At 37.0% G+C, this 26,537-nt stretch overlaps 1 protein-coding gene across 1 annotated transcript in view; it reads right to left on the reverse strand.

Moving 5' to 3' along the window:
- The window catches only part of LOC309658989 (uncharacterized protein), a 703,210-nt gene that overhangs the window by 225,235 nt on the left and 451,438 nt on the right, over positions 1–26,537 (reverse strand). Inside the window, exon 7 of the mRNA XM_082458306.1 lies at positions 13,817–14,813. Within this exon, the coding sequence (XP_082314432.1) occupies positions 14,357–14,813 (457 nt within the window). The 3' untranslated portion in view covers positions 13,817–14,356. The remainder of the gene's footprint in view (positions 1–13,816; positions 14,814–26,537) is intronic.

Genomic DNA, 26,537 nt, shown 5'->3' on the forward strand with positions numbered 1-26,537 from the left:
GCTGTGAGCATTCAGGTAAATTGTCTAACCACAGCTGTTATTCAGGCAGAAAGGAAGAGCTGGCATGTGGCTATTTGATAAGATAAAGTATTTGGGAAAGGAGCTGAAGAGCATACCAAAAATACCTTTTCCTCCTTCCAACCCTATACACAAATCAATACTAGGAACAAAGAAAGAGTAAAGACAACTCGGACTTCCTAACGTGGATGATTTCTGCATGTTTAGCAAATGTGGAAATGGAAAGTTGCATATTCAGAGCAAGTCAGGTTAATGCTACTTTATTGATCAGGGGTATTTTGTACAGTTCAGAGTAATCCTGTAAAGAGTCTGAGGGGAATCAAAATTTTATTCAAAACTCTACATAGTAGAAAAATTTGGAATTCAGCAGAGTAAAACTGTACAACTCTAGCTCCAGTCCCAAGGCTGTAACAGTTAAAGCAAGAAATAAAATTATTAACCAAGGAAATTTAACATATAATTTGATTGCCTTTAGGCTTTCATTCTCATATATACCTATTCAATAGCCTCTACCCTCCTTAAATTGAAGAATTACAGAGAAGACAGAAATCACTTTAAATGCTATAATCATGATTATTTCAGATAGATAGATAGATAGATAAAACAGTTTAGGTCTATAAACCTTTCTCCCCTTTACCATTTTATTTAGCCTTTTCTGAACCATACGTATCATTTTCAAGGAAATTTTGAAGAATAATGTCTACATTTGTAAAATTCTCATTTTAGAAATTAAAAAAAATAAGGCTCAGCATTTAGGTGATTTATCCAAGGCCTATGAGTATAAAGGGACTAACTCATGATCCAGGACCTCTGATTTCTGGTGCAATAAATGTCCCACACCACAATACTGCTTTTCAATCCAAGCTCTATTTTGCATTTATTAAAATGTTTATTTAGAATCATACTTAGTAGTCCAGATTTATACACACTACATTCAGTCTACTACTATATATAATGAAATGCAGTGTCTATTGTTTTTTTGGCCACCTGATACATCTTTATTCAATCTTCTATTCCTGATTGTAAACCTATTCCCCAACCCCCTAGTTTCAGGGTACACATATTGAGACAAGTTGAACATGAATTAGCACATTTCTCCTGAACACAGAGATTGGTATGGGAGCAGGGGGCACTAATCAGAATCCAGGACTGATTTGAACAGACTGGGGAAGGGAAAGTGTCTTTTCTGAGAAAATTACTATCCTGGGAATGGCTAACAATGGTCATCTTCCCAACTATAGGGGGAAACTGCCTGCAAAATAAAGTCGAGAATAGACACATAGAAACAGGAGATGGAAGGGGAAGAGAGTCCTGGTGAGCTTGAGGTTCTAGCGTTACCTTTGATGCCAAGGTTCCTACAGACTTCCCATAGAACTTGAGTTCTTTCATAGTGTTCTTGACTTTTTGCTAAAGCTAATCAAAATTAAAATAACATTATGACAAGGCTTTCCAGGTTTCCCATGTTATTCCTGATGGTAAACGGAATATGATTGACTTTTTTGACTAAAAGAGTACATGAGACTATCTTTAGAAAACAATCTGAGCACAACATTGCAAATCAACTATACTTCAATTAAAAAAAGGAAAAAAAAAAGAAAACAATCTTAAAGAAAAACTCATTTCATTTCTTGTCTTATTAGAAAATCAAATCCACCTTGTAGGGAAAATTAATTGCTTAAAATAATTTATATATAATTATTTTCACTAAAATTAATGTAATTTTCTGTCCATTTAAAAATTTATGATATCCTTATGAAACTGATTTCAATAATTTTCCTTTCTTTTCTTTTTTTTTCCTTTCTTCAAGTTTTTTTTGGTTTATTTCAAACTTAAAGATTTCAATATACAAAGCCTGTTGCATTAGGCCTTACCTAAACATGTATAGCTGCAAAACTCTGATCAAAATCACTGATCTAAGTCACTGCTGAAACTTGCCTAGAAGCCTCCAGGATATAAGACAGATAGATAGGTAGATAGATAGATAGATAAATAATGGTAGATAGATAGATCTTCATTATGTATATATATTTGTATTAGTCGGGGTTCTCTAGAGAAATAGAACCAATAGAACCTATGATATACATTATTACAACACATACATGTATCATAAGGAGTGTAATATTTTAAGTATTTAAAATATCCTATATATTCATTACAAGGAGTTGCTCACAGGACAAGTCCCACCATCAGCCATCTGCAAACCAGAGACCCGGGAAAACACATAGTGTAATTCAAGCTCATGTGTAATTCAGTCTGAGTCCAAAGTACTGAGAACCAAGGGAGCCAATGGTGTAAATCTCAATCCAAAAGCCAAAGAAGATCCATGTTCCAGCTCATCCAATCAGGCAGAAAGGAACAAATTCCGCACCCGCCACTCACTGTTCTATTCAGGCCCTCAAAGGACTGAATGATCCCTACCTACGTTGAGGAGGGCAATCTGCTTCACTGATTCAAATGTTAATCTCATCCACCAACACCCTCATAGACACACCCAGAAATAAATAATGTTTAGTCAAATATCTGTGCACCCCATGATTCAGTCAAGTTGACATGTAAAAAACTATCACAATATTATTCACTAAAGGGGAGATATCTATATCTATAGGGATATATAGGATATATCTATATATGTAGAGGATATATAGATATCTACAGTGAATAACATAAGGTCAACAAGAATAAATTTGGATGAAAGTGAAGGTCTACATTCATGTTAAAGATAACTGCAACTAAATTAAGCAGAGCTTAGGGTATACCAGACAAAATAAGCACTTATGTGAAAAAAAGACTTGTGAAGTTCAAGGAGTTTGGCAAGACAGCAATAAGAAGAGAAGAGAATGAATAAATTTTAACTTGGATTATAAGTACATGAGTAGAATTAGTAGTATTTTATTTTTCACAACTGACATTCTTCAATTCTATATTAATCAAGGGAGTAGAACACCTGAGGGAATATAAAGGGCTGGTCACTCAAAATTGGGAACAAACCTTATATCAAATTAAGAACAAGTATAATTTATTTTTTAATCTTGTAGAGGTGTGCAATTATTCTTTTAAATGCCAAGAATTTCACACTCATTGTGGAGTACTAAAACTGAATAACTTTGTAGACATTATGAATACTAACTGCAAACATTACACGAAGGAATGTATAGATAGCTTTCACACTATTTCTTTTTATTAATATTTTCATTAACGTCCTATTTAATACTTATGAAATCATAACAGCATACATTACTGGTTTCATTTTTTGCTTTCTGTAATAAATGCAACAATCAAGACAAATATATTATTGCCTAGAAGCCTCCAGGATGTAAGATAGATAAATAGATAGATGGATAAATAGTGATTTAGGTGACTTCACCTAAGTAAAGTCACCTAAGTATTTTTTATTCTACCATCCTTGATGGCTAGATAAATCTACACTCTAAATTGACTCTCCATACCATATCCCTAATGATAATGCTTCCTAATGACGTGCTTAAACTCTATAAATATTCTTCAATGAATTTTTCAGATAAGATAAAGACAAATTTCTTAACTACTTCATTTGCTTTAACCTAGTTCTATTAGATTACTCTTTATGGTGCCATTTAAAAGCACCTTTTTTAATTGATCAAAATTACATTTTTAAAATGAGTTGGAGATAGTCTTAAAAATGTTTATGAACTAGTACCATTAACTGAAACATACTTTCCATAAGTTGGGAAATGGCATTTAATGATATGCCACTAAAATGATACCTATTAAATTTGTGGTACATTAAAACTGCACAAAATATGTTTCCATTTATGTTTATAAATTGATTCTGCCATGTGTACCTGCAAAGTAATTAAACTTTTAAATTACATACATGCGTTTATTAATGTCCTCTATCTGAAGGTTGGAAAAAACAAAGGCAGGTCTGTAATGAATGAAAAATGACTAGAAACAAAATTAAGAGTTACTGTTAAAGAAAATTTTGAATAATTGGATTGTTAAAACAATGGACTAGGCCACCCTGAAACATATTTAGCTTTCCATCCCTAAAAGTGCTCATACACAGAGTGGATGCCCTTTGTCAGGAAACTCATGAATGATTTAGGAAGAAGTAATAGATAAACTTGAATTTCCCTTTTATTATCTCAACATTAATATTCTCTGACTTTATTAAGCAAAAAAAGTGATTATGGCATAAGAAAGGATGGATGCTGAAACATCAGCAGCTAAGAAAAACAGCAAAGTTTTGAGTAATAGTGACTTTGCACCTTAATGAACAAGAAACAAGGGTCATGGGGGCTTTTCTAAGACTCTGCTGTGAAGCCCAGAAAGCTTAGCCACCCCTGCCCTTGTCCTTTCACAGCATGTTTCACATTGCATTGTATTTAACTGTTTATGTGTCAGTCTCTCTCACTAGACTATGACATTCTTCAAGTCAGGGCATATATTTACCTTATTTACTTTTGAATACCCAGTGTAGTCACCACTGTTTGAAACAGGTTTCCAATAGTAATTATTAATGCATAAAAAGGTCAAGCCAGTACAAAATGTATACCTCACCCAACCTGTTCTGAAGTCCTAAGTCCTTAATTATTGGGAAGTACTCAGACTGTAGGAAATGAATCAATTGTGCTTGCAAATCAAATTTTAGGTAAACAATATAATAAAAGCTTAAAATTTCAAACAACAAATTTAGGGACTCTCAAGTTTCCCAGATTTTATTCATTTAAAATTTGCTCTTACTCACTCTCATATATTATGCTTATTCCTCTCTTATATAGTAAGTATATTATTCATGTTTCCTACTTTACTTTTTTGATAAACTTATTATTTTAGAACAGATTTAGATATATAGAAAAGTTAGAAAGATAGTACAGATAGCTCCCATATACCCTATTCCTAGTTTCTGTTATCTTACATTAGTATGGTACATTTGTGACATTTAGTGAACCATGATTTTTCAATATTATCAAATAAAACCCATACTTTATTCAAATTTCCTTAGTTTTCACCTAATATCTTTTCTGTTCCAGGATCCTATTCAGGGCACCACAACACAGTTAGTCCTCATGTCTCCTTAGGTGGCTCTAGGCTGTTGACACTTTCTCAGACTTTTCCTTGTTTTTGATGACCTTGACAGTTTTGAAGAGTGACTCGTTGGTGATTATATAGAATGTCCCTTAATTTGGATTAGCCTGATGTTTTTTTCTCACAATTAGACTGGGGTTGTAGGTTTTGGAGAGGATGAATACAGAGGTAAAATGCCATTGTATCACATCATTTCAAGGGTACATTCTATCATCACGAGTTAACACTGTTGATGTCAACCTTGATCACCTGGCTGAAGTAGTGTTTGTCAGGTTTCTCCACTGTGAAGTCATTCTTTTCTCCCTTTCCATACTACATTCTTTGGGAGACAATCACTATGGGCAGCACATACTTAAGGAGAGGGGACTTACGCTCCACCTCTTTGAAACTATTAGAGACTCTGAAATCTAGCTCCTCCCCCTATCATTTCGATTAGCAGTAGCCTCAGATTAGAAAAATCTGATAAATAATGTAGTAGATCTTTTTTGAGTTTATAAAAGGAATCTCTGGGGAATCTCTTTAAACATCTCCCAAAGGACTACATATTAAAGGGAGTGCTCTCTGTACAGACTCTTGAATAAAACTGAACAGGACTGCTATAGGATAGAGACTACAATGACTGCTATGTAAGTCCAGAGCTCACAAGAGTATTAGGTGAGATCGAATTCATATCTGTCTTCAAATTTCCTATTCTTATTGTATTTATACAATAAATCAATCTGTCTGTATCCCATGAATGCTATTTCTAGTGTGAGTGTTTGCATGTTTGTGGTGTGTCTATATCTATAACTGCTGCTCAAATGTGAAGTCTTTCTTTTTCTTCTCTGTATATTTTTCTCCCTTTTCTGACTGGCTGACATATAGAAACAAAGTGTGTGTGTGTTTGTGTGCATCTATAAACTTCTAGACTTAATTACTAGCAATTCAAAATACTGATCTACAAATTTGTTTAAGCAATAATATATACGTACGTATATAGAGGGATACATATATGTGTGTATATATACATACATAAATAATATTTAATATTTTCCACAAAATGGATTTTGGTTTTCTTTTACTAATAAAAATATTTTCATTTACTTTGAATCAGTATATTTAATAAAATATAAGGTTCACAATTTCTGATTCACTTTAAATGTTAACTCATTCACTTAAGAAATATTTATCTAGCCCTACCATATGCTGGACACCGTGCTTGATGTTGGGGATAAAATAATGATGAAAAAAGTTTTGGGTTTTGTTCTCTCCAATACACATACATTAGGCCACTTGTAGTTCTACAGGTCTCTTTGCTCAGCTCCTTTTTTCTTCCTACTACATTTCATTTTGGATAGTTTCTACTACTATGTCTTCAAGATCACTAATATTTTTTCTTCCACATCTAATACACCATTAAACCAAACCAGTGTTTTTCACTCATGTATTTTTTAACTTGTGTCTCTACATAAAATGTCCAATCTTTCCTGTGTCTTTTTGAACATATGGGATAGTTATAACTGCTTTAGTACTTGTATGCTATTTCTAACACCTGTGTTAGTTTTGATTAATTTGCATTAATTTTTTTCCTCTTCATAATCATATATTCCTGGGGTTTTTTATCATGCTGCAAAATTTTTCATTAGATGATACATATTGTGAATTTTACCTCATTGGATTTTGGCTAAGATACATACACCCACACACACATGCCCACACACACACACACACACCCATCTACCTCTCTGCATATAGACAGACAGACAGACAGACAGATAGATAGATAGATAGATAGATAGATAGATAGATAGATAGATAGGGATATAATTTCTACAAATATTCTTAGGCTTTGTTCTAAGACACAATTACTGGGAAATTTGTTAAGTGAGACCACAGTAGTGGTCAGTCTAAGGCTAATTACTGTTAAGAGGCAAGACTGTTCTGAGTATTCTTCAATGCCCTATGAATTATGATGTTCACAGTCAGACTTAAAAACAGGCACTCTTCTTGGCCCCATGTAAGCTCTGAATATTATTCCCTCTATTCTTTTCAGGTGGTCCCTTTCCTGACTTAGCATAGTTTTATCACATGCATTTGTTGATGCATCCACTGACTACTCAACCACTGCAAATTCCACAGCTGTCTTTCTCTATTCTTTCTCCTCTTGGGTACTCTGCTCTGAGGACCTTAGCTGTCTTGTTCTTCCTAGAATGTTTGCTGTCTCCTCAAATAAAGGATTCTGCTGAACTCCATGTGAGTTTCCCCTCCTGGCACTATAGCCTGAAAATTCTTTTAAGGAAGCAAACTGGGCAATCTCAAGTTTACTTCATTAGTTTCCCATCTCTCAAATATCACTGTACATTACTGTCTGATGTCCAAAGGCTTGAGAAACATATTTTCATGTATTTGGTCCAATTGTTTACCTGTTTCAGGAAGGATCTGAAAGCATCATTAACCAGTTTAATAGTTGTAAAACAATGTACCAAACTCAACTATTTATCTATCACTGCATAACAAATTACCCCCAAAACTCACAGGCTTAAAACAGCACATCTTTATTATTTCATAGTTTTAATCTATAGATTTAATGTAATTTCTATCAAAATACCATGATACTTTTACACAGAACTAGAACAAATAATTCTAAAATTTATATGAAACCACAAAAGACCCCAAATTGCCAAAGCAATCTTGAGAAAACAAAAGCTGGAAGTTTCACGCTCCCTGACTTCAGACTATACTACGAAGCCACAGTAATCACAATAGCATGGTATTAGCAGAAAAACAGACACTGATCAATGGAACAGAATAGGGAGCCCAGAAATAAACTCATGTACGCATGGTCAATTAATCTACAACAAAGGAGGCAAGAATATATGATGGAGAAAAGACAGTATCTTCAGTAAGTGGCACTGGGAAAATTGGACAGCTACATGTAAACAAATGAGATTAGAGCATTTCCTCATATTATATTAAAAAATAAACTCAAAATGGATTAAAGACTGAAATGTAAAACCTGAAACCATAAAACTCCTAGAAGAGAACATAGGCAGAACACTTTTTGCATAAATTGTAGCGATATTTTTTAGGATCTGTCTCCCAAGGCAAAAGAAACAAAAGTAAATATAAACAATAGGATCTAATTAAACTTGAAAGCTTTTGCACAGCAAAGAAAACCACTGACAAAACAAAAATACAACCTACTGAATGGGAAAATATATTTGCAAAAGATGTAACTGATAAGGGGTTAACATCCAAAATATATAAACAGCTCATACAACATCCAAAATATATAAACAGCTCATACAACTCAATTTCAAAAAAACAAACAACCCGTTTAAAAAATGAGCAGAAGGCCTGAATAGACATTTTTCCAAAGAAGACATACAGATGGGCAACAGGCACATGAAAAGATGCTCAATATCACTAATCATCAGAGAAATGCAAATCAAAACCACAATGAGGTATCAACTCACACCTGTCAAAATGGTGATCATAAAAAAGTTTACAAATAACAAATGTTGATGAGGATGTGGAGAAAAGGGAAGCCCAGTACATTGTTGCGGGAATGTAAATTGGTGCAGCCACTGTGGAAAACAGTATGGAGGTTCCTTAAAAACTAAAAATAGAACTACCATATAATCCAACAATTCCACTCCTGAGTATATATTCAAAAGAAATGAAAACACTTATTTGAAAAGATATACGCACCCCAATGTTTATATCACATTATTTATAATAGCCAAGATATGGAAGCAACCTAAGTGTCTATCAACAGATGAATGGATAAAGAAGATACGTTACATATCTATACAATGGAATATTACTCAGCCATTAAAAAAAAGAAATTCTGCCATTTGCAACAATGTGGATGGACCTAGAGGCTATTATGCTTAGTGAAATAAGTCAGAGAAAGACAAATACTGTTATCACTTATATGTGGAATCTAAAAAATAAAACAAATGAATGTATATAACAAAATAGAAACAGACTTGCAGATATAGAGAACAAAAGAGTGGTTACCAATGGGGAGAGAGAAGGCTGGAGGGGCATGATGGAGTGGGGGACTAAGAGGTACAAATAACTATGTATATAATAAATAATCAACTAGTATATATTGTACAGCATGGGGAAATATAGCCATTATTTTGTAATAACTTTAAATGGAGTATAATCTATAAAAATATTGAATCATTATGTTGTACATCTGAAACTAGTAGAATACTGTAAATAAACTATACCTCAATTTAAAAGAAGAAAAAAAAAACAAGAGTCACAGGGAACATTTTGGACTAGAGAAAATATAATGATTCGAGTTATTATGCAAAGATACACATATCTAAAATCATTGAGCTGTACATTTAAGATTAGTGCACTTTTATGTTTTCTTATTGTATCTCAATAAAAATTTAAATTACATCAATTAAATTAATAATAAATTAAAATAAAGTTCCCAGGTGAATATTATAGTTGTTCACAAAATTGAGAACCACTACTTTAAATATATGGCTCTCAAGCACAGCTACATATTGGAATTGTCATGGGGAGGTTTTAAAAGCATTTGAGCTTCATACAAATTAATTAAATCAGAATCTCTGGGTATAGAGCCCAGGCATAGGTATTTTATAAACATTCCCATATGATTCTAAGTGAAACCAGGTTGAAAACCATTTCACTAGATATATTATACCCCCCAGTGTCCAAAATTATTCTTGGTTTGTACAGAATAGTACTCATAGGATAAAACTATTTGTTGAAAAAAAAATGGATAAATTAATAAGTCAATAATTAATTGACCTTGGTTACTTTGATTATGCAATCAATAAACAATCTCTTCTTGTATAGTCATTGTTTTGGCAGAAAGCAATATAACCTCTACTTAAATTTCAGAGGTCAGGGTAAGTGTCACAGGCTTGGCAAGATTTAATACTGAATTTGGATTCATTCTAAATAAATTCAGAATGAAACTGAACAAGAGAAACTACATGAAACAAACTGAGGAAAGTATACTACTAGATTTGAATACTGACATATATTAACATATGACTTCAGTTGAATATAAAACTTCTTTATAAAAGTTATCAGTTTTCTACACATTTCTGTCACATTCTCCCAATAAGCAAACATAAAAATAGCAGGTACCATTTATTGAACACCTACATGCCAGACACAGGGATCAGTGTTTTCTAGACATTATCTCATTTAATCTTCACATATACTCCAAAAACCTATAATGTAAAATTAGTATCGAGTTTTTTAGAAATGAGAGAATGGAAGCTTCATAGTGTTTATGACACTTAATCCAGGTAACCACATATAAGGTGTCCAAGATGGGATCATCCAGATCAATCTAACTCTGAAGCCCTGCTTAACTTGGTTAAGCAAGAGCCCTTGGTTCTACTTAAAATCAAATCTCTGCACTCCTGTGATGTTATCATTATGATGCATTTATGTCTTTTAAAAAAGCATCTCTATTAAGTGCCTTTATATTCTTCAAGTTTATCCAAGAAATAAATGAACTTGGTGTGACAGGCGTAGCAATTTTACCAACAGCTAATTTGGAAAATCTCTTTACATGTTAAAATATATAATTGCCATTCCTTATGGCTCACTCCTGTTAACACATCAACACCACTTCCTCTTATAACTTCATGCTCTTTATTTTGCAAAATACCATTTCAATTAAAAATAGTGGCTAGTTGCCAGATTCAAACAGCAGTAATTGCTTGTCTTGCAAATTGAATACACATAACAAGAATGATTTGAAGAGGAGAAACATAACCTCCTTTAATCTTTATTTTATAAGAATAACTTAGCCCCCACCAAAGTGAAATTCAGTGGCTATCATAGTAAAAAATAAATGCCTTTGAAATTCACCAAATTATATGTTGCATTATCTAATAATCAAATCAAATACATAAATTTTTCTTCATTCCATGTCTGTTTTTCCTATTTAATTTAAAAGTTCTAGATGAATATAGAAGTATTATAGTATGTTATATAATTTTTAAACTATGTACTTTTGTAATAGAGAAAACCAAATCTGACTCCATATTGGACTTGTTTTTACTTTAACCTTTGTATTCGATTGCTTTTGTTACAAGTTAATCACTAAAGGAATGTTGCCTACAGCTTATAGTGTATATAATGGCCCATCTCCAGGAACCCTGCCTCTCATGCCTGAGCATTAAGCTCAAATACCTTTATTTAAGCTCACAGGAAACATCCTGACCAGGCCCATCTATGAATGCCCGCAGGAAGGAAGAAATTAACACATCCCCTCCAGAGTCTGGCTGGACCCAGGAAATATTTGCAACAACTTATCACCTTTTTTACTTTATTTCCTCATCTCCCTCTCTTTGCTCTATGGAAGAAAATAGCATCCAAACCGAGGCAAGACGGTTCCTTGGGACACAAGTCCATCATCTTCTGGATTTGCTGGCTTTCTGAATAAAGCTGCTATTCCCTACCCCAACACCTTGTCTCTCAATTGATTGGCCTGTCGTGCGGTGAGCAGCGTGAGTTTGAACTCAGTAACACTTTCAGTACCATTTCCCAGATGAAATCAGTGAGTATATACAATCATAGCCAAACTTATGCAATAGAATAATTGCAATTTGGTAGTGAAGCATAGGAATCAGGGAAAACCGCTAGGTTTTGTTAAGATTGTTAAAAACAGAAGATATTCGGGACTTCCCTGGTGGTCCAGTGGGTAAGACTCCATGCTCCCAATGCAGGGGGAGTGGGTTTGATCCCTGGTTGGGGAACTAGATCCCAACGCATGCCGCAACTAAGAGTCTATATGCCGCAACTAAGAAGAAGTCCACATGCTGCAACTAAGAAGAAGTCTGCACACCACAACTAAGACTGGGAGCAACCTAAATAAATAAATAAATAAATATTTTTTTAAAAATATTTGAGATTGATGATTGAAGGTCTACTCCCCATATTAGGCTTATCTTTGCATCTCAGCACAAAGCTGAGAACATTAGCATGCCCTGTAATTATGATATTAGTTAATTATAATTAATTAATTATGGACAAATGCATGGAGTTACCAGGGGTCAAATCCTCAGCTATACAAGTTGAGAACATCATCAAGGTATTGTTTGCTGTTTCTTTGTTTTAATTTTGTTCTTTTTTTTCTAGTTTTTCAATTCCTAAATGATATTAAATTTCTTGGGAAATGGAACACATAAGAAATCTTTAAAAAGACTTATTTAAGCTAAATTGATAATTTGTTAATAGCTACTATACATTTGTATACAACACTTCCTCCTGGTGTGTAGGTTCATCACAAAAACCAAATTACATAAGAGAAGCTGTCCATTAATCACAGAATAATACTAAGAAATTTTGCTATTGCTTGAAAGATAGTTCCATCAGGCTAGTGTTTTCTCCTTTATATCTTCAGAGACATATATACCTAGAATATAATCAGTATTGGTCATTGGAAGCCTTAAGACGTCTTCCCCCAGCAGTGCTGGAAAAAACATAACATTCTTGGTACTAAGTGGTTCTTTTTCAGTATCTCTAAGTAGGCAACAGGATTTTTTCTCATCACAATATTCTTTTAACAATTGCCATATTATAATTATCTAGACATCAGTTTTTACAGTATTAGTTAGAATTTCAGTTAAGATTTTGGAAACAAGAGGCATACTTACAAATCTTTTCCCAGGATGAAGTACTACAATCTGTCAGTCAGTCATTAATTCAAGAAATATTCTGTAGTGGACATTTGTGATTTCTTCCACAGTAGCAATTCCTGCTTTTCTAATAGTCCTCAGTTTCCATGCTAGGAGCCATATGGTTCCAGAAAACCTTACTACAGTGGTGAAGCATACGAGCTAGGCTAAGTCAATCAGGTAGCCTATCACCTAAGCATATGACCATGTAACCCTCGCCTGACTAACTAGTGAGAATCTCTTTTGCTAGAGTGTGTATTATATGGATAAAATACCTGGAACTCCTGTAGCCATTTTGCTTTCATATAGGAAACTAGTCAGAGGATGGAACCAATACACGAAGGGAGGCAGAGTGAAAAGACAGAGAAAATTGTAGAAAAGTAAAATGAGACCCTGATATTATATACCTCTGGATCAAACAGCACCTAAACCTGAACCACTTCTGGGATTACAACTGCTTCACAGCTGTACAACTGTGCAGCCTCACAGGGTCCCATTCTCAAAAGGGAACCCCACATTTGGTTTAATGCTCTTGTGTTGCCTTCTTGAAATTCTTAATAATTTTATCTTAGGACCTGTGTTTCTAAATGTTCCTATGGAACAATGGAGTGAGTCTACGAGCAAAGAAGATATACGTGGCAACAACTAGTGCATGGGGGGCAGTCCCGGATTCTTGGGACTCTGTGAGTAAAACCCAGTCAGGCCCTGGCTACAGACTGGCAGAAGCAGCAGCCAGGGCAGCAGTGGCTCTGGCCCAGCAGAGAGGAGGGGCTCCTGGTGGGGGCACTGCATGGGGGCTGGCTTGCCTGTCTCTGCACCCATCCCACTGGCGTGTGCACAAATGTTAACTCTGGGAACTGCCAGAACTGTCGACAGTAACTACAAGTAAATAAAACAATATTCGTGGACATTGCAATAAAACATATTATGGAATTATTAAAATCCGTCAAAGAGTTTAGAAGCTCTGGTTTTGAAAAACTGCTGCAACCTACAACATTGCAAAGCAAATATCCACAGGCTTAGGGAAATAGAAATTATATTTAAAGATAATCATGTCACAGTACCGTTAAGTGTCAGGAGATAAGCTTCCACACGGTGGTGAAGAGACCAAGGCTTTTTTCCATCTTGTGCGCCACCATTTCTCCAAGTCCTCTGCTGAATGCTCTGCAACTACATAAGAGCATAGGGAAGAAAAGACTATGGACGATTCCATGAGAGATTTTAGAGGCCGTATCTGGCAGTGCGGCTCATAACTTCTGCTTGAATTTTGCTGATTAGAACTCAGTCATATGGCCCCAACAAAGGCAAGGTAATGGGAAATGTAGGACAAGAGTGTTCCAAGTTAGAAGGGAATTCAGATATTGGTGAGCACCACCACTTTTGACCCATGATGCTTATGCACAATTAAAGTTCTCCCCTTTGGGGGAAGAGTATGGACTGCGGAGCATTACCATCCCCACATTCAGATCTGGTCACTGTCTCCTATTCCCATGTCTTTATACCCTATTCTTATTCATCCCACTGTAATCTGACTTCTATCTCTACTATTTTAATGAATACCTTTTATCAAAGCCACAAACGACGTTTTCTGTTTTTTTTTTTTTTTAACCATCTCTTCTCCCACCCCCTGCCCCGAATTCTCTGGACTCCGGGCTCCTCCTAGGCCCTGGCCGGTGTCCATCCAAACAAAAGCCTCCTCCTCTCATTGCGATACTCTCGATGCCCTCGGGGCCTCCCCGCCTCTCATCTGCTAGGAAGCGCCCCTCAGCCCAAGACCACCGTCCTCCAAACGCCCTCCTGCAACCGCCCGGATGCTCCTGCCCCGGGCTCCTCAGCTCCCTGCCAGCATTTCCCCACGCCGACGCCTTTGACTCGGTTTTGGCCCCTCGGTTTTGCCCCAAGACCTCCGCGCCAAAGTACCCCCCCACGCAGCCTTCGCCCGTCTCCCCTAAACCCCGGCGTCCGGCGCCCGGTCCACTCACCCGGAGAAGCGTCGCGCAGCTGCGGCTGTCCGGCCTCCGGCGGGAGCAAGCGGATTGCCGGGCAGAGAACGAGCGCCGCCTGGTGGCCAAAGCAGCCGGGGTCGCGCTGGGGTCACGCGGCCCCGCGCCTGCGAGGCGGCGCAGCTGCGCTATCACAAATGATCTCTTAATTACAATCCTCCAGGTGCAACTTGCAGCGTTTAATTGAATAGTACATTTTAGCTGACTCTCCCAGTTAGATTCAGTTTCACCTTCATCTATGGTATTTTCATCTTGTACTCATCACCGTTATGGAACTTAACACATTGTATTTTAAATATTTTGTATATATATGTCTTATGTTGACTCCTAAACCTCAAGGACAATTTCTTTTCAATTGTGTAATTTTGATCCCTATTGCATTGTCTGGAACATATCAGCGCCTCAGTAAATACTGGTTCACAAATAGGTGAACCATTAGCCATGTTTTCTGTAAAGTATATACAGGACATCCAGTTAAGGATGTCTAATAGGTTGTTGGTTACATATAAAGGGAATTAATCTAGGAGATATGTCTTCCCTAGTTGATAGCCACAAATATCCGGAAGTTGAAATTCACGTATGTGTGTTTGGGGTTTACTTAGCTCCTAGGATTTGTGAGTTAATAATTTTCATCATATTAGGAACATTTTTGGTGATAATTTCTACAAATAAATTTTCTATTTTCACTCTCTTTTAGGAACTCCAGTTACATATATAACGGGTCACTTGAAGAGTTGTCCCACAGGTGTATATGTTTTTGTTTTTAGGGTTTTTTTCCCCCCCCCAGGTTTTTTCTGGGTTTTTTTGGAGAGTTTTTATAGCTTCAAATTTACTAATATTATCTTCTGCCATATCTAATATCATATTCATTCCTTTCAGTGATTTTCTTTCTCAGACATTGTAGTTTTTATTTCTATAAGTTCCGTTTGCATCTTGTTTATATTTTCCATTTATCTACTCAACACGATCAGTCTCTCTTCCACCTCTTACAATACATGGAATAGAGTTAACATAAGTATTTTAATGTCCCTGTTTTTTAATTCTGACATCTGTATCACTTTTGGGTTGGTTCTGATTTAATGGATTTTCTCCTCTTTATAGGTCATATTCTTCTGCTTCTTAGGATGCCTAACAATTTTTTTTATTATATGCCATACATTGTAAATTTTACCTTGTTGAGTAGTATATATTTTTGTATTACTATAATTATTCTTGAGCTTTGATCTGGGACACAGTTAACTTATTTGTAAGCTGTTAGATCCTTTCAGTCTTCCTCTTGACTTGTTAAGTGGGACCAAAGCAGCATTTACTCTTGGGATAATAATCCCCCACTACTGAGATAAGGCCCTTCTGAGAACTGTACTCAATGTCACACATATTATGAGGCTGTCAGGTCTAGCTGGGGAACAGATACTCTTCCCAGCCCTCCGTGAGCTCTAGCTACTGTTTCTTCTCATCCTTTAGGGTGAGTCTTTTTTCCTACCTCAAATAATTCCCTCAAAAAATCTGCCAATCACTACTCTGCTGAAGACTAGAGGAGCTCTGCAAATCTCCTCAGTTCTTTATGTACCTGTCCTTTCTTCTCAGCTCTATTTCCTCAACTCAGTGAGTCTGCTGAATTCTTCCTGGTTACCCACTTCACTGAACTATGACCTGGAAAATCCTTGAAGTACTCAACTGGGCCAATCAGTGCTCATTTCAGTCACTTCCTCTCTCTCATGGTTCACTGACTTTAATTGCTTGATGTCCAATGTTTAGAAAAACCACTGTTTCATAGGTTTATCCATATTTTTAGTTGTTTAGGCAGGAGGATAAATTCCATTCCTCTTACTCCATTTTAGTTAGAGTCAGGAGTCCAAAACTTACGAGTTTAGATAATTTCACCTAGAAATTGAAGGAAGAAAAGAAAGATAAAGATGATGTCCTGAATTCTGCCATATGGAAACAGAAAAAATAATGAAAAGCCTGTGAAAGGGACAAAGCAGTAGTGGTCATGGAAGGGAGAAGAAAAATCTTAAAAAGACAAAGGTAAATACCGAATGTTTATGGCGGAATCAAGAAGGCAGGGGTAACCAATGATGCCAATCACCTCGGATAAATTACACTGGATAAGAGAATAAAGTGTCTTTAGGACATCTTTGGAGTCCCCAGTTACAGTATGTTTAGAAATGAAGTGGAGGTTAGTGTTTGCTTATAAATGGGATGTGAGCACCTGTGATAGCCAATATAGAATATCCTTTCAAAAACTTTTATTGTGAACTAGAGGTAAAGTAAAATGAAATGGGAAAAATATTTTTTGTTTTCCATATTTCTACAGTGGGGGAAATTAGCAATTGTTTATATGTTAGAGGAAAAGAGACAAGCAGTAAGATACTGCTGAAGATAAAAAAAAGAAGAGACGATTAATGGAGCACATTTCCCAAAGAGAGACCAGGCAATCCTTCTGTTCATGCACAGAATCAGAATGGAGAGAAGGAGTTAGTAGAGATACACATATCTTTGTCGTTTCAAGAGGAAGGGAAAATAAATATGTGTAAATGTTCAGTTTCCAGCTTTTCTGTGAAGTAGGAAAGTAGTTTTCTGAGTCTACTTAGATAGAATCAAGTACATGACGAAAGTGACAAAAATGTGAGTGTACATCCAGGGAATGGCTGAAAAAGCTGGGTGTGGCTATAAACAATAAACGCCAGAGAACAATGAAGGTCCTGCTCAGCTGAAGACTTGTAACTTGTAACTATAAATTTAAACTCAGTCATAGTGTTAGATTTTCTTCCCCTTCATTATGCCACTTATAAGTCATAGAACCAGAGAAGGATGATTTGAATGGAATCAAAGTTGAAATTTTGCAAGTGGCTGTGATAAAAAACAGTAAGATTATGCTGACAGCCCAAGGAGTTGAGAGTGTAAAAGGAAAAAAAGGGCACACGGTAGGGCTTAGAAGCTTCAGGCAGAAAAGGCAAGGTACTGGAAATTGTAATGGGTATGTATGGAAGAGCAAATGTAGTGAAAGCAAGCTGGTGAGAAACCCAAAGAAACTGGAAGCTGTGTAAGAGTGGAACAATGGACTTTCACACCTGAAAGAGCTGTTGTGATGACTAGCTAGCGGTTGATGACAACCCACTAACCTCAGGTGTGGGTTGCTGTTGAAGTGGAATGGAGATGATGCTTTCACCCTGAAAATCAAATGGATATGGGGCTGGATTTATCATGCAAAGAGCCCTTGAGTTTCCCAGTATAACTTGAGAGACCTGAATTAATGAGGAATACCTTGAGTTAGTTGCCAAATTCTCAAAAGAATATATGGAAAGTGTTGGCTAGAGTGGGTGGGATATGACAAAACAACGTCCTGAGCACGCAAGGAGGAGGTCTTTTGGTTAAGAGTGGAAGATGCATTTCTATCCTCCCTCTCAGTGTGAAGTGTGTGGTGGATGAGAGAATAAGCAGATTTCTCTAAAGAGGAAAGTAATAGAAAGAGCACTCTTGAGATCTTTCCACCTGATTTCACATATTTTATGTGTATTCCTAATTGTTTCAATTTCGAAGAGTATTCTCTGACTTTGTCTCTGAATTCCAGGGAGCACCTTATTTAATTAAATCACGCAGAGAACCCTAATAGGCTATCTACAGAAACACGAGGAAAAACATTGTCATATTAGTCAATGAAGGCTATGGGAAAGGCAGTCAGGAAAATCTGTTGCATAATAAACATAAATCTCCCTATGGGTAGATCCCAAAAGCAGTGTTAGACTGGCTGGGAAGCCAGGTCGTTGTCAGGCCAGCATACAGCTTCAAAGAGGGTTTACTCCAAAGAATCCTCATTCAGAGGATATTGCTTGATCTTGATTCATAAATAGTTAAAAAAAAAATAAAAAAGAAGATGTTTTTTAAATTGCAATGAAATATCATCATTCCAACACTTCTTAATGCTCCTGGGAGGCACATCCTAAACACTAGGAATAATCTGCTCAGATACCCAAGAGTACAGGTTGAGCCCCCTGGACCAGTGCTGTCCTCACCAGCTTGCAAGCAGAGCAGCAGCAGAGGGCTCTGCCCGCACCCAGTCCCAGCACTTGGGATTTAACGCGACTTTGGTCGCTGCCTTGAAATTCTTAATAATTTCATCTTTGAATGTGTGATTTGCAAGAACTCATCCCAGAGACTTAGAACCTCTGCTTCTGCTGTACCTATTCTTGGCCTCTCCCTCTTCTCCCCCTCCCAGAGGCAGCTTCTGCCCTCCATCACCAGCCAGGGCCTGATCACCAGTGCCCAGAAGATAAAGGTCAGTCCTGATGAGACTTAGTGGCGATTATTCCTCTACAGACGGGCAGTGAGAGCCTCAACACATCCTGCAGGAGACAAGTAGGGGCAAGCCTCTCACCCACCCTGATCTAGGCAGCTGATGCTTCTCAAGGCAGAGGTCACAATGTCCTTTGCGGTTGTCAGTCCTCCTTGGTTTGCGCCTGCTTGACTTCCTTGCTGTTTACGAGATTCAGCGTGTTGGTCTGGTGTCTGGCAGGAGGTAAGGACCCTGCAGCTGGTGGGCCATGCGAGCACACTCAGTCACAGAGACAAGGCCCCCAGGGGCCTGTGAATGTCTGTACTAGCCCTCCAGATATCCCCACGCTCAAAGGGCAGGACATTAAATAGTAAATTTTAAAAATATATAGTTTAGGTTGTGAAAGAGGGGGAAGGACCACAGAAGAAAGGAATTTTAAGTACCTTTACTAGCACTTGTTTCCTGCTGTTTGAAGAAAGGGGTCCTATATTTTCGTTTTGCACCGAGCCTGGAAAATTAGCTAGCTGATCTCGCTCCCAGCTCTCAACAACAGGAGATGACTGGAAGAGGTAAACCCACCCACATGCATTTGGCAGATTCTGCAGAAGGTTCATAAGAACATTCTGGGTTTCTTCCATAGACTAATGCCCCTTCCCTTCCCATGGATATAGTTCTGTGTCTGTGCCTGTCTATGGCGTCATAAGTGCTGGTGACTGGAAATGACATGAGGTGAAATACTTATGAACAGAATGACTTTTCCTAAGTACCCTAACTTCATAGTTTTCGTAGTTTATTTCACAGTTTGTTTTAAAATCTTATAGAATTAGTCCCAGGAAAATAATTCTCATAGGCACATAAAATCCCCCTTCCTTTAATCTGAGTTTCAAGCCACCAATATAGCCCAATAAACACCACTGTAAATGAGGAGTTCACTACTTCCTTGAAATCTACTATTGATAAGCTAATGTTAAATAAATGTTTATTTCAGATTCTGAGTTCTGATGCATTTCCTTTAGCGATAAACCCCATCTATGGTAGGAATTATCATTGTTCCTATTTTACATATGAGAAAAGTGCCTGAAAAGGGTTATGTAATGTCACCAGCCATGCAGTGGGGTGTAGTTGGGAATTGCATCATGGCTGATACATGGCAAAATAACATATACAGATTGGCATGTTGGGCATGTCCTACGTTACAGAAGATCCTTGATTTGGGAATAATGCCGGAATTTAAAATTCCCATATGATTTTTAGTTCAGAAATGTGATTTCAAAAATAGAAAAATATTGATCTTTAGAAAAACACTTTAACTAGTTTAAATAAGAAGACTTCTCTTGCCACTGCATTATTAATTAATAGAACATATTTTAGTATACTGGAAAGCTTTTACTACTCTTCTGTTGCAATTGTCCACTAACGTTCAAAGAATTCAGATTTTTATGCAAGACATAACAGGATATTGTGACATAAATTGTATTATAAAGGGATTTTTGCTTACAGTAGACTTAAATAATTGCATTTTAGATAGCCTTTCCTCTCATACAGTATTCTGTGTTATATTGAGGAAATTTATCAAATGCAAAATATATTTTAAATAATGAATGTCTTTAAAAATATTTTATTTGAAATTCATTTATTAAATTTAACTAAAATAAATCTTTTTTCAAAACTGAAAAAACAAAGCTGGTCTTTTTATTCACAGATTATCAAAAATTATATTAATTTTTTAATGAATTTAATTTTTCATTGTTGTTGTTTTGGATCTGGGGAATTGTGTGATTGTTTTCTTGATGTTTTCATCAAGAATCCCCAATATTTTATACAGATTATAGACACAGCCATACTGTGTTATCAATAAGTATGAAACAGAAGAAAAACATAAACTTCTCTAGATATGAGGAAAAATAATTCATATATCTTTGAAAGTGTACTTTGTTTCTAGAATTACTATTGGTTCACACTAAAATGTAGGTTCCCAAGTCAATAAATGAGAAAAACTTAAGAGGTAATTGCTGATGCGGAGAGCCCATTTAGATCAAAGAAATATTGTTTAAAGGACTAAAGATAAAATATGTTTTTATTGTAGCTTTTAGCTTGCTTCAAGATCTATTGCTTTAAGGTTGAAAAAACACTCCAAAGGGGGCAATAATGATTCCAGATACAGACATTATACTCTACTGGTAATGTCCTTTCCTATCCTCCTGTAAAGTGGTTTTCTATTACTGATGTATACCAGAGCAAATGTGTACCTTTCCCTATAAATAATGAAAGCAGGCATAAGCACAAGAAATATAAGGGGACTGCTGTAAACAGATACTTCTGTTTCATTACCATTTATTTTATTAACAAATTACTGCCATTAAAGAGATTATGAGGTTGCAAAAAGCAATCCAAAATGAAATAGTCCAGGCCTAACTCTCATTGTGTAATGAATTGAAGAGATTTGCCTGCAGTTGGTTTAGTTCCTTATTGTTTCTGTGACTGCATTAGTCTATTTTGTATTTTGAATTGCGAGTGTGCTCTCCCTAGCTGGGCTTTGTGAATCACCTTTTCTAAGGGAGAAGGATGTTTCCAATAAAGTCAAGATATACACCTCTCGTCTCCTAATGTGAAGAGTAGTGTCTTATATATAATATACCTCACATTAGAACAATATACTCAAAAGCCCCATATCTCTTACTGTAGTTATTCTACAAGTCAATAGTTTCTGATAAAATTCTAAGCTTTTTAAGCCATCATGACTCCAAAACTTACTGTTAGCATATTTTTTTATCTTAAACCAGCACTTCACTTTTGAATACTGAAACTTTAACCTTGAAAATTTCTGGGGAGATCCTTAAAGTGTCCTGTTTTGAACTTTTTTAAGTGAAGGAAACCAAAGGTGGAAAATGGCTCTTGTGTTTCAGAGCCTATAGTTATTTGCGATTATTCAGGTATATACAATCTTCTCTTTAAGAAGGTGAAAAGAGATGTTACTCATATCTGTTTCATTTTTGGAGCTTGAAAAAACAAAATTGTGGCAACATTCTGCCAATACCAACATTGATTTTGAAATGGGCCTAGTCGTTGGAAACTAGAAGTCTGATCATCACAGTTGCTAAAGAAAACTAGTGCTGCAAGATAATGATACATCACTATCCTCAAGCATGCAGACTCAGAAAATAAGGCGAATTAAATTGAATTGGTTTCCTATGTAATGAGTGCTAGATATAAAATTGAATAAATTTTCATTTTATGAAACTCATTTGAGGTTAAAACATCCTCTGTCCCTCAAAATTTCCCACATTTGTACACTATTGTCTTTAAACTTTCTTTATATCATATATTTAATAGACTTCATGAACAAGTTTCTACCAGTCAGTCACATTTTACATGTGAACTTAAAAAACATAATTGAGGAGGAGGACCTCCAAGATGGCGGAGGACTAAGACATGGAGATCACCTTTCTCCCCACAAATACATCAAAAATACACGTACATGTGGAACACCTCCCACAGAACACCTACTAAATGCTGGCAGAAGACCTCAGACCTCCCAAAAGGAAAGAAACTGCCCCACGTACCTGGGAAGGGCAAAAGAAAAAAGAAAAAACAGACACAAAAGAATAGGGACGGGACCTGCACCAGTGGGAGGGAGCTGTGAAGGAGGAAAGGTTTCCACACACTAGGAAGCCCCTTCGTGGGCAGAGACAGGGGGTGGCAGAGGGGGGAAGCTTCGGAGCCATGGAGGTGAGCACAGCCACAGGGGTGCGGAGGGCAAAGCGGAGAGATTCCCGCACAGAGGATCGGTGCCGACCAGCACTCACCAGCCCGAGAGGCTTGTCTGCTCACCTGCCGGGATGGGTGGGGGCTGGGAACTGAGGCTCAGGCTTCGGAGGTCAGATCCCAGGGAGAGGACTGGGGTTGGCTGCGTGAACACAGCCTGAAGGGGGCTAGTGCACCACAGCTAGTCCAGAGGGAGTCCAGGAAAAAGTCTGGACCTGCCTAAGAAGCAAGAAACCATTGTTTTGGGGTGCACGAGGAGAGGGGATTCAGAGCACCTCCTAAACAAGCTCCGGAGATGGGCGCAAGCCATGGCTATCAGCGCAGACACCAGAGATGGGCATGAGACGCTAAGGCTGCTGCTGCAGCCACCAAGAAGCCTGTGTGCAAGCACAGGTCACTATCCACACCTCCCCTCCTGGGAGCCTGTGCAGCCTGCCACTGCCAGGGTCCCGTGATCCAGAGACAACTTCCCCAGGAGAACACATGGCGTGCCTCGGGCTGTTACAACGTCATGCCGGCCTCTGCTGCTGCGGGCTCTCCCTGCACTCCGTACCCCTCCCTCCCCCCGGCCTGAGTGAGCCAGAGCCCCCTAATCAGCTGCTACTTTAACCCCGTCCTGTCTGAGCGGAGAACAGATGCCTTCAGGCAACCTACACGCAGAGGCAGGGCCACATCCAAAGCTGAACCCCAGGAGCTGTGCGAACAAAGAAGAGAAAGGGAAATCTCTCCCAACAGGCTCAGGAGCAGTGGGTTAAATCTCCACAATTAACCTGATGTACCCTGCATCTGTGGAATACCTGAATAGCCAACGAATCATCCCAAAATTGAGGCGGTGGATTTTGGGAGCAACTGTAGACTTGGGGTTTGCTTTCTGCATCTAATTTGTTTCTGGTTTTATGTTTATCTTAGTTTAGTATTTAGAGTTTATTATCATTGGTAGATTTGTTTATTGATTTGGTTGCTGTCTTCCTTTATATATATATATATATATATATATATATATATATATATATATATATATATATATATATATATATATATATAATTTTTTTCCCTTTTTCTGAGTGTGTATGTGTATGCTTCTCTGTGTGATTTTTTCTGTATAGCTTTGCTTTTAGCATTTGTCCTAGGGTTCTGTCTGTACTTTTTTTTTTTTGTACAATTTTTAACACTTGTAATCATTGGTGGATTTGTGTATTCGTTTGTTTGCTCTCTTCTTTCTTTTCTTTTTTATTACTTTTATATTTTTAAATTTTTAATAATATTTTTTAATTTTTTATTTTAATAACTTTATTTTAGTTTAGTTTATGTTTTTTCTTTCTTTCTTTTTGCTCTCCCTTTTCTTCTGAGCCGTGTGGCTGACAGGGTCTTAGTGCACCGGCCAGGTGTCAGGCCTGAGCCTCTTAGATGGGAAAGCCAAGTTCAGCACACTGGTCCACCAGAGACCTCCCAGCCCCACATAATACCAAACGGTGAAAGTTCTCCCAGAGATCTCTATCTCAATGCTAAGACCCAGCTCCACTCAACAACCAGCAAGCTACAGTGCTGGAAACCCCATGCCAAACAACTACCAAGACAGGAACACAACCCCACCCATTAGCAGAGAGGCTGCCTAAAATCATACTAAGTTCACAGACACCCCAAAACACACCACCAGATGTGGTCCTGCCCACCAGAAAGACAGGACCCAGCCTCATCCACCAGAACATAGGCACCAGTCCCATCCACCAAGAAGCCTACACAACCAACTGAACCAACCTTACCCACTGGGGGCAGACACCAAAAACAACAGGAACTACGAACCTGCATCCTGTGAAAAGGAGACCCCAAGCACACTAAGTTGAGCAAAATGAGAAAAAAGAGAAATATACAGCAGATGAAGGAGCAAAGTAAAAACCCACCAGACCAAACAAATGAGGAGGAAATAGGCAGTCTACCTGAAAAAGAATTCAGAGTAATGGTAGTAAATATATCCAAAATCTTGGAAAAAGAATGGAGAAAATATAAGAAACGTTTAACAAGGATCTAGAAGAACTAAAGAGCAAACAAGCAATGATGAACAACACAATAAATGAAATTAAAAATTCTCTAGAAGGAATCAATAGCAGAATAACTGAGGCAGAAGAACGGATAAGTGACCTGAAAGATAAAATAGTGGAAATAACTACTGCAGAGCAGAATAAAGAACAAAGAGTGAAAAGAATTGAGGACACTCTCAGAGACCTCTGGGAAAACATTACATGCACCAACATTCAAATTATAGGGGTCCCAGAAGAAGAAAAGAAAAAGAAAGGGACTGAGAAAATATTTGAAGAGATTATAGTTGAAAACTTCCCTAAAATGGGAAAGGAAATAGTCAGTCAAGTCCAGGAAGCACAGAGAGTCCCACACAGGAAAAATCCAAGGAGAAACACGACAAGACACATATTAATCAAACTATCAAAAATTAAATACAAAGAAAAAATGTTAAAAGCAGCAAAAGAAAAGCAACAAATAACATACAAGGGAATCCCCATAAGGTTAACAGCTGATTTCTCAGCAGAAGTTCTGCAAGCCAGAAGGGTGTGGCAGGACATATTTAAAGTAATGAAAGGGAAAAACTTACAACCAAGATTACTCTACCCAGGAAGGATCTCATTCAGATTCGATGGAGAAATTAAAACCTTCACAGACAAGCAAAAGCTAAGAGATTTCAGCACCACCAAACCAGCTTTACAACAAATGCTAAAGGAACTTCCCTAGACGGGAAACACAAGAGAAGGAAAAGACCTACAATAACAAACCCAAAACAATTAAGAAAATGGTAAAAGAAACATACATATTGATAATTACCTTAAATGTAAATGGATTAAATGCTCCAACCAAAAGACATTGACTGGCTGAATGGATACAAAAACAAGACCTGTATATATACCATCTAAAAGAGACCCATTTCAGACTGAGGAACACAAACAGACTGAAAGTGAGGGGAGAGAAAAAAATATTCCATGCCAATGGAAATCAAAAGAAAGCTGGAGTAGCAATTCTCATAACACACAAAATAGACTTTAAAATAAAGACCATTACAAGAGACAAAGAAGGACACTACATAATGATCAAGGGATCAATCCAAGAAGAAGATATAACAATTGTAAATATTTATGCACCGAACACAGGAGCACCTCAATACATAAGGCAAATGCTAACAGCCATAAAAGGGGAAATCGACAGTAACACAAAAACAGTAGGGGACTTTAACACCCCACTTTCACCAATGGACAGATATTCCAAAATGAAAATAAATAAGGAAACACAAGCTTTAAATGACACATTAAACAAGATGGACTTAATTGATATTTATAGGACATTCCATCCAAAAACAACACAATACACATTCTCCTCAAGTGCTTGTGGAACATTCGCCAGGATAGATCATATCTTGGGTCACAAATCAGCCTAGGGTAAATTTAAGAAAATTGAAATTGTATCAAGTATCTTTTCCGACCACAATGCTATGAGACTAGATATCAACTGCAGGAAAAAATCTGTAAAAAATACAAACACATGGAGGCTAAACAAAACACTACTAAATAACCAAGCGATCACTGAAGAAATCAAAGAGGAAATCAAAAAATACCTAGAAAAAATGACGATGAAAACATGACAAAGGAAAATCTATGGGATGCAGCAAAAGCAGTTCTAAGAGGGAACTTTATAGCAACACAATCCTACCTCAAGAAACAAGAAATATCTCAAATAAAC

Source organism: Balaenoptera physalus (genome assembly GCF_965194825.1).
Source record: "Balaenoptera physalus genome assembly, chromosome: 3".
Taxonomy (NCBI): Eukaryota; Metazoa; Chordata; class Mammalia; order Artiodactyla; family Balaenopteridae; genus Balaenoptera; species Balaenoptera physalus.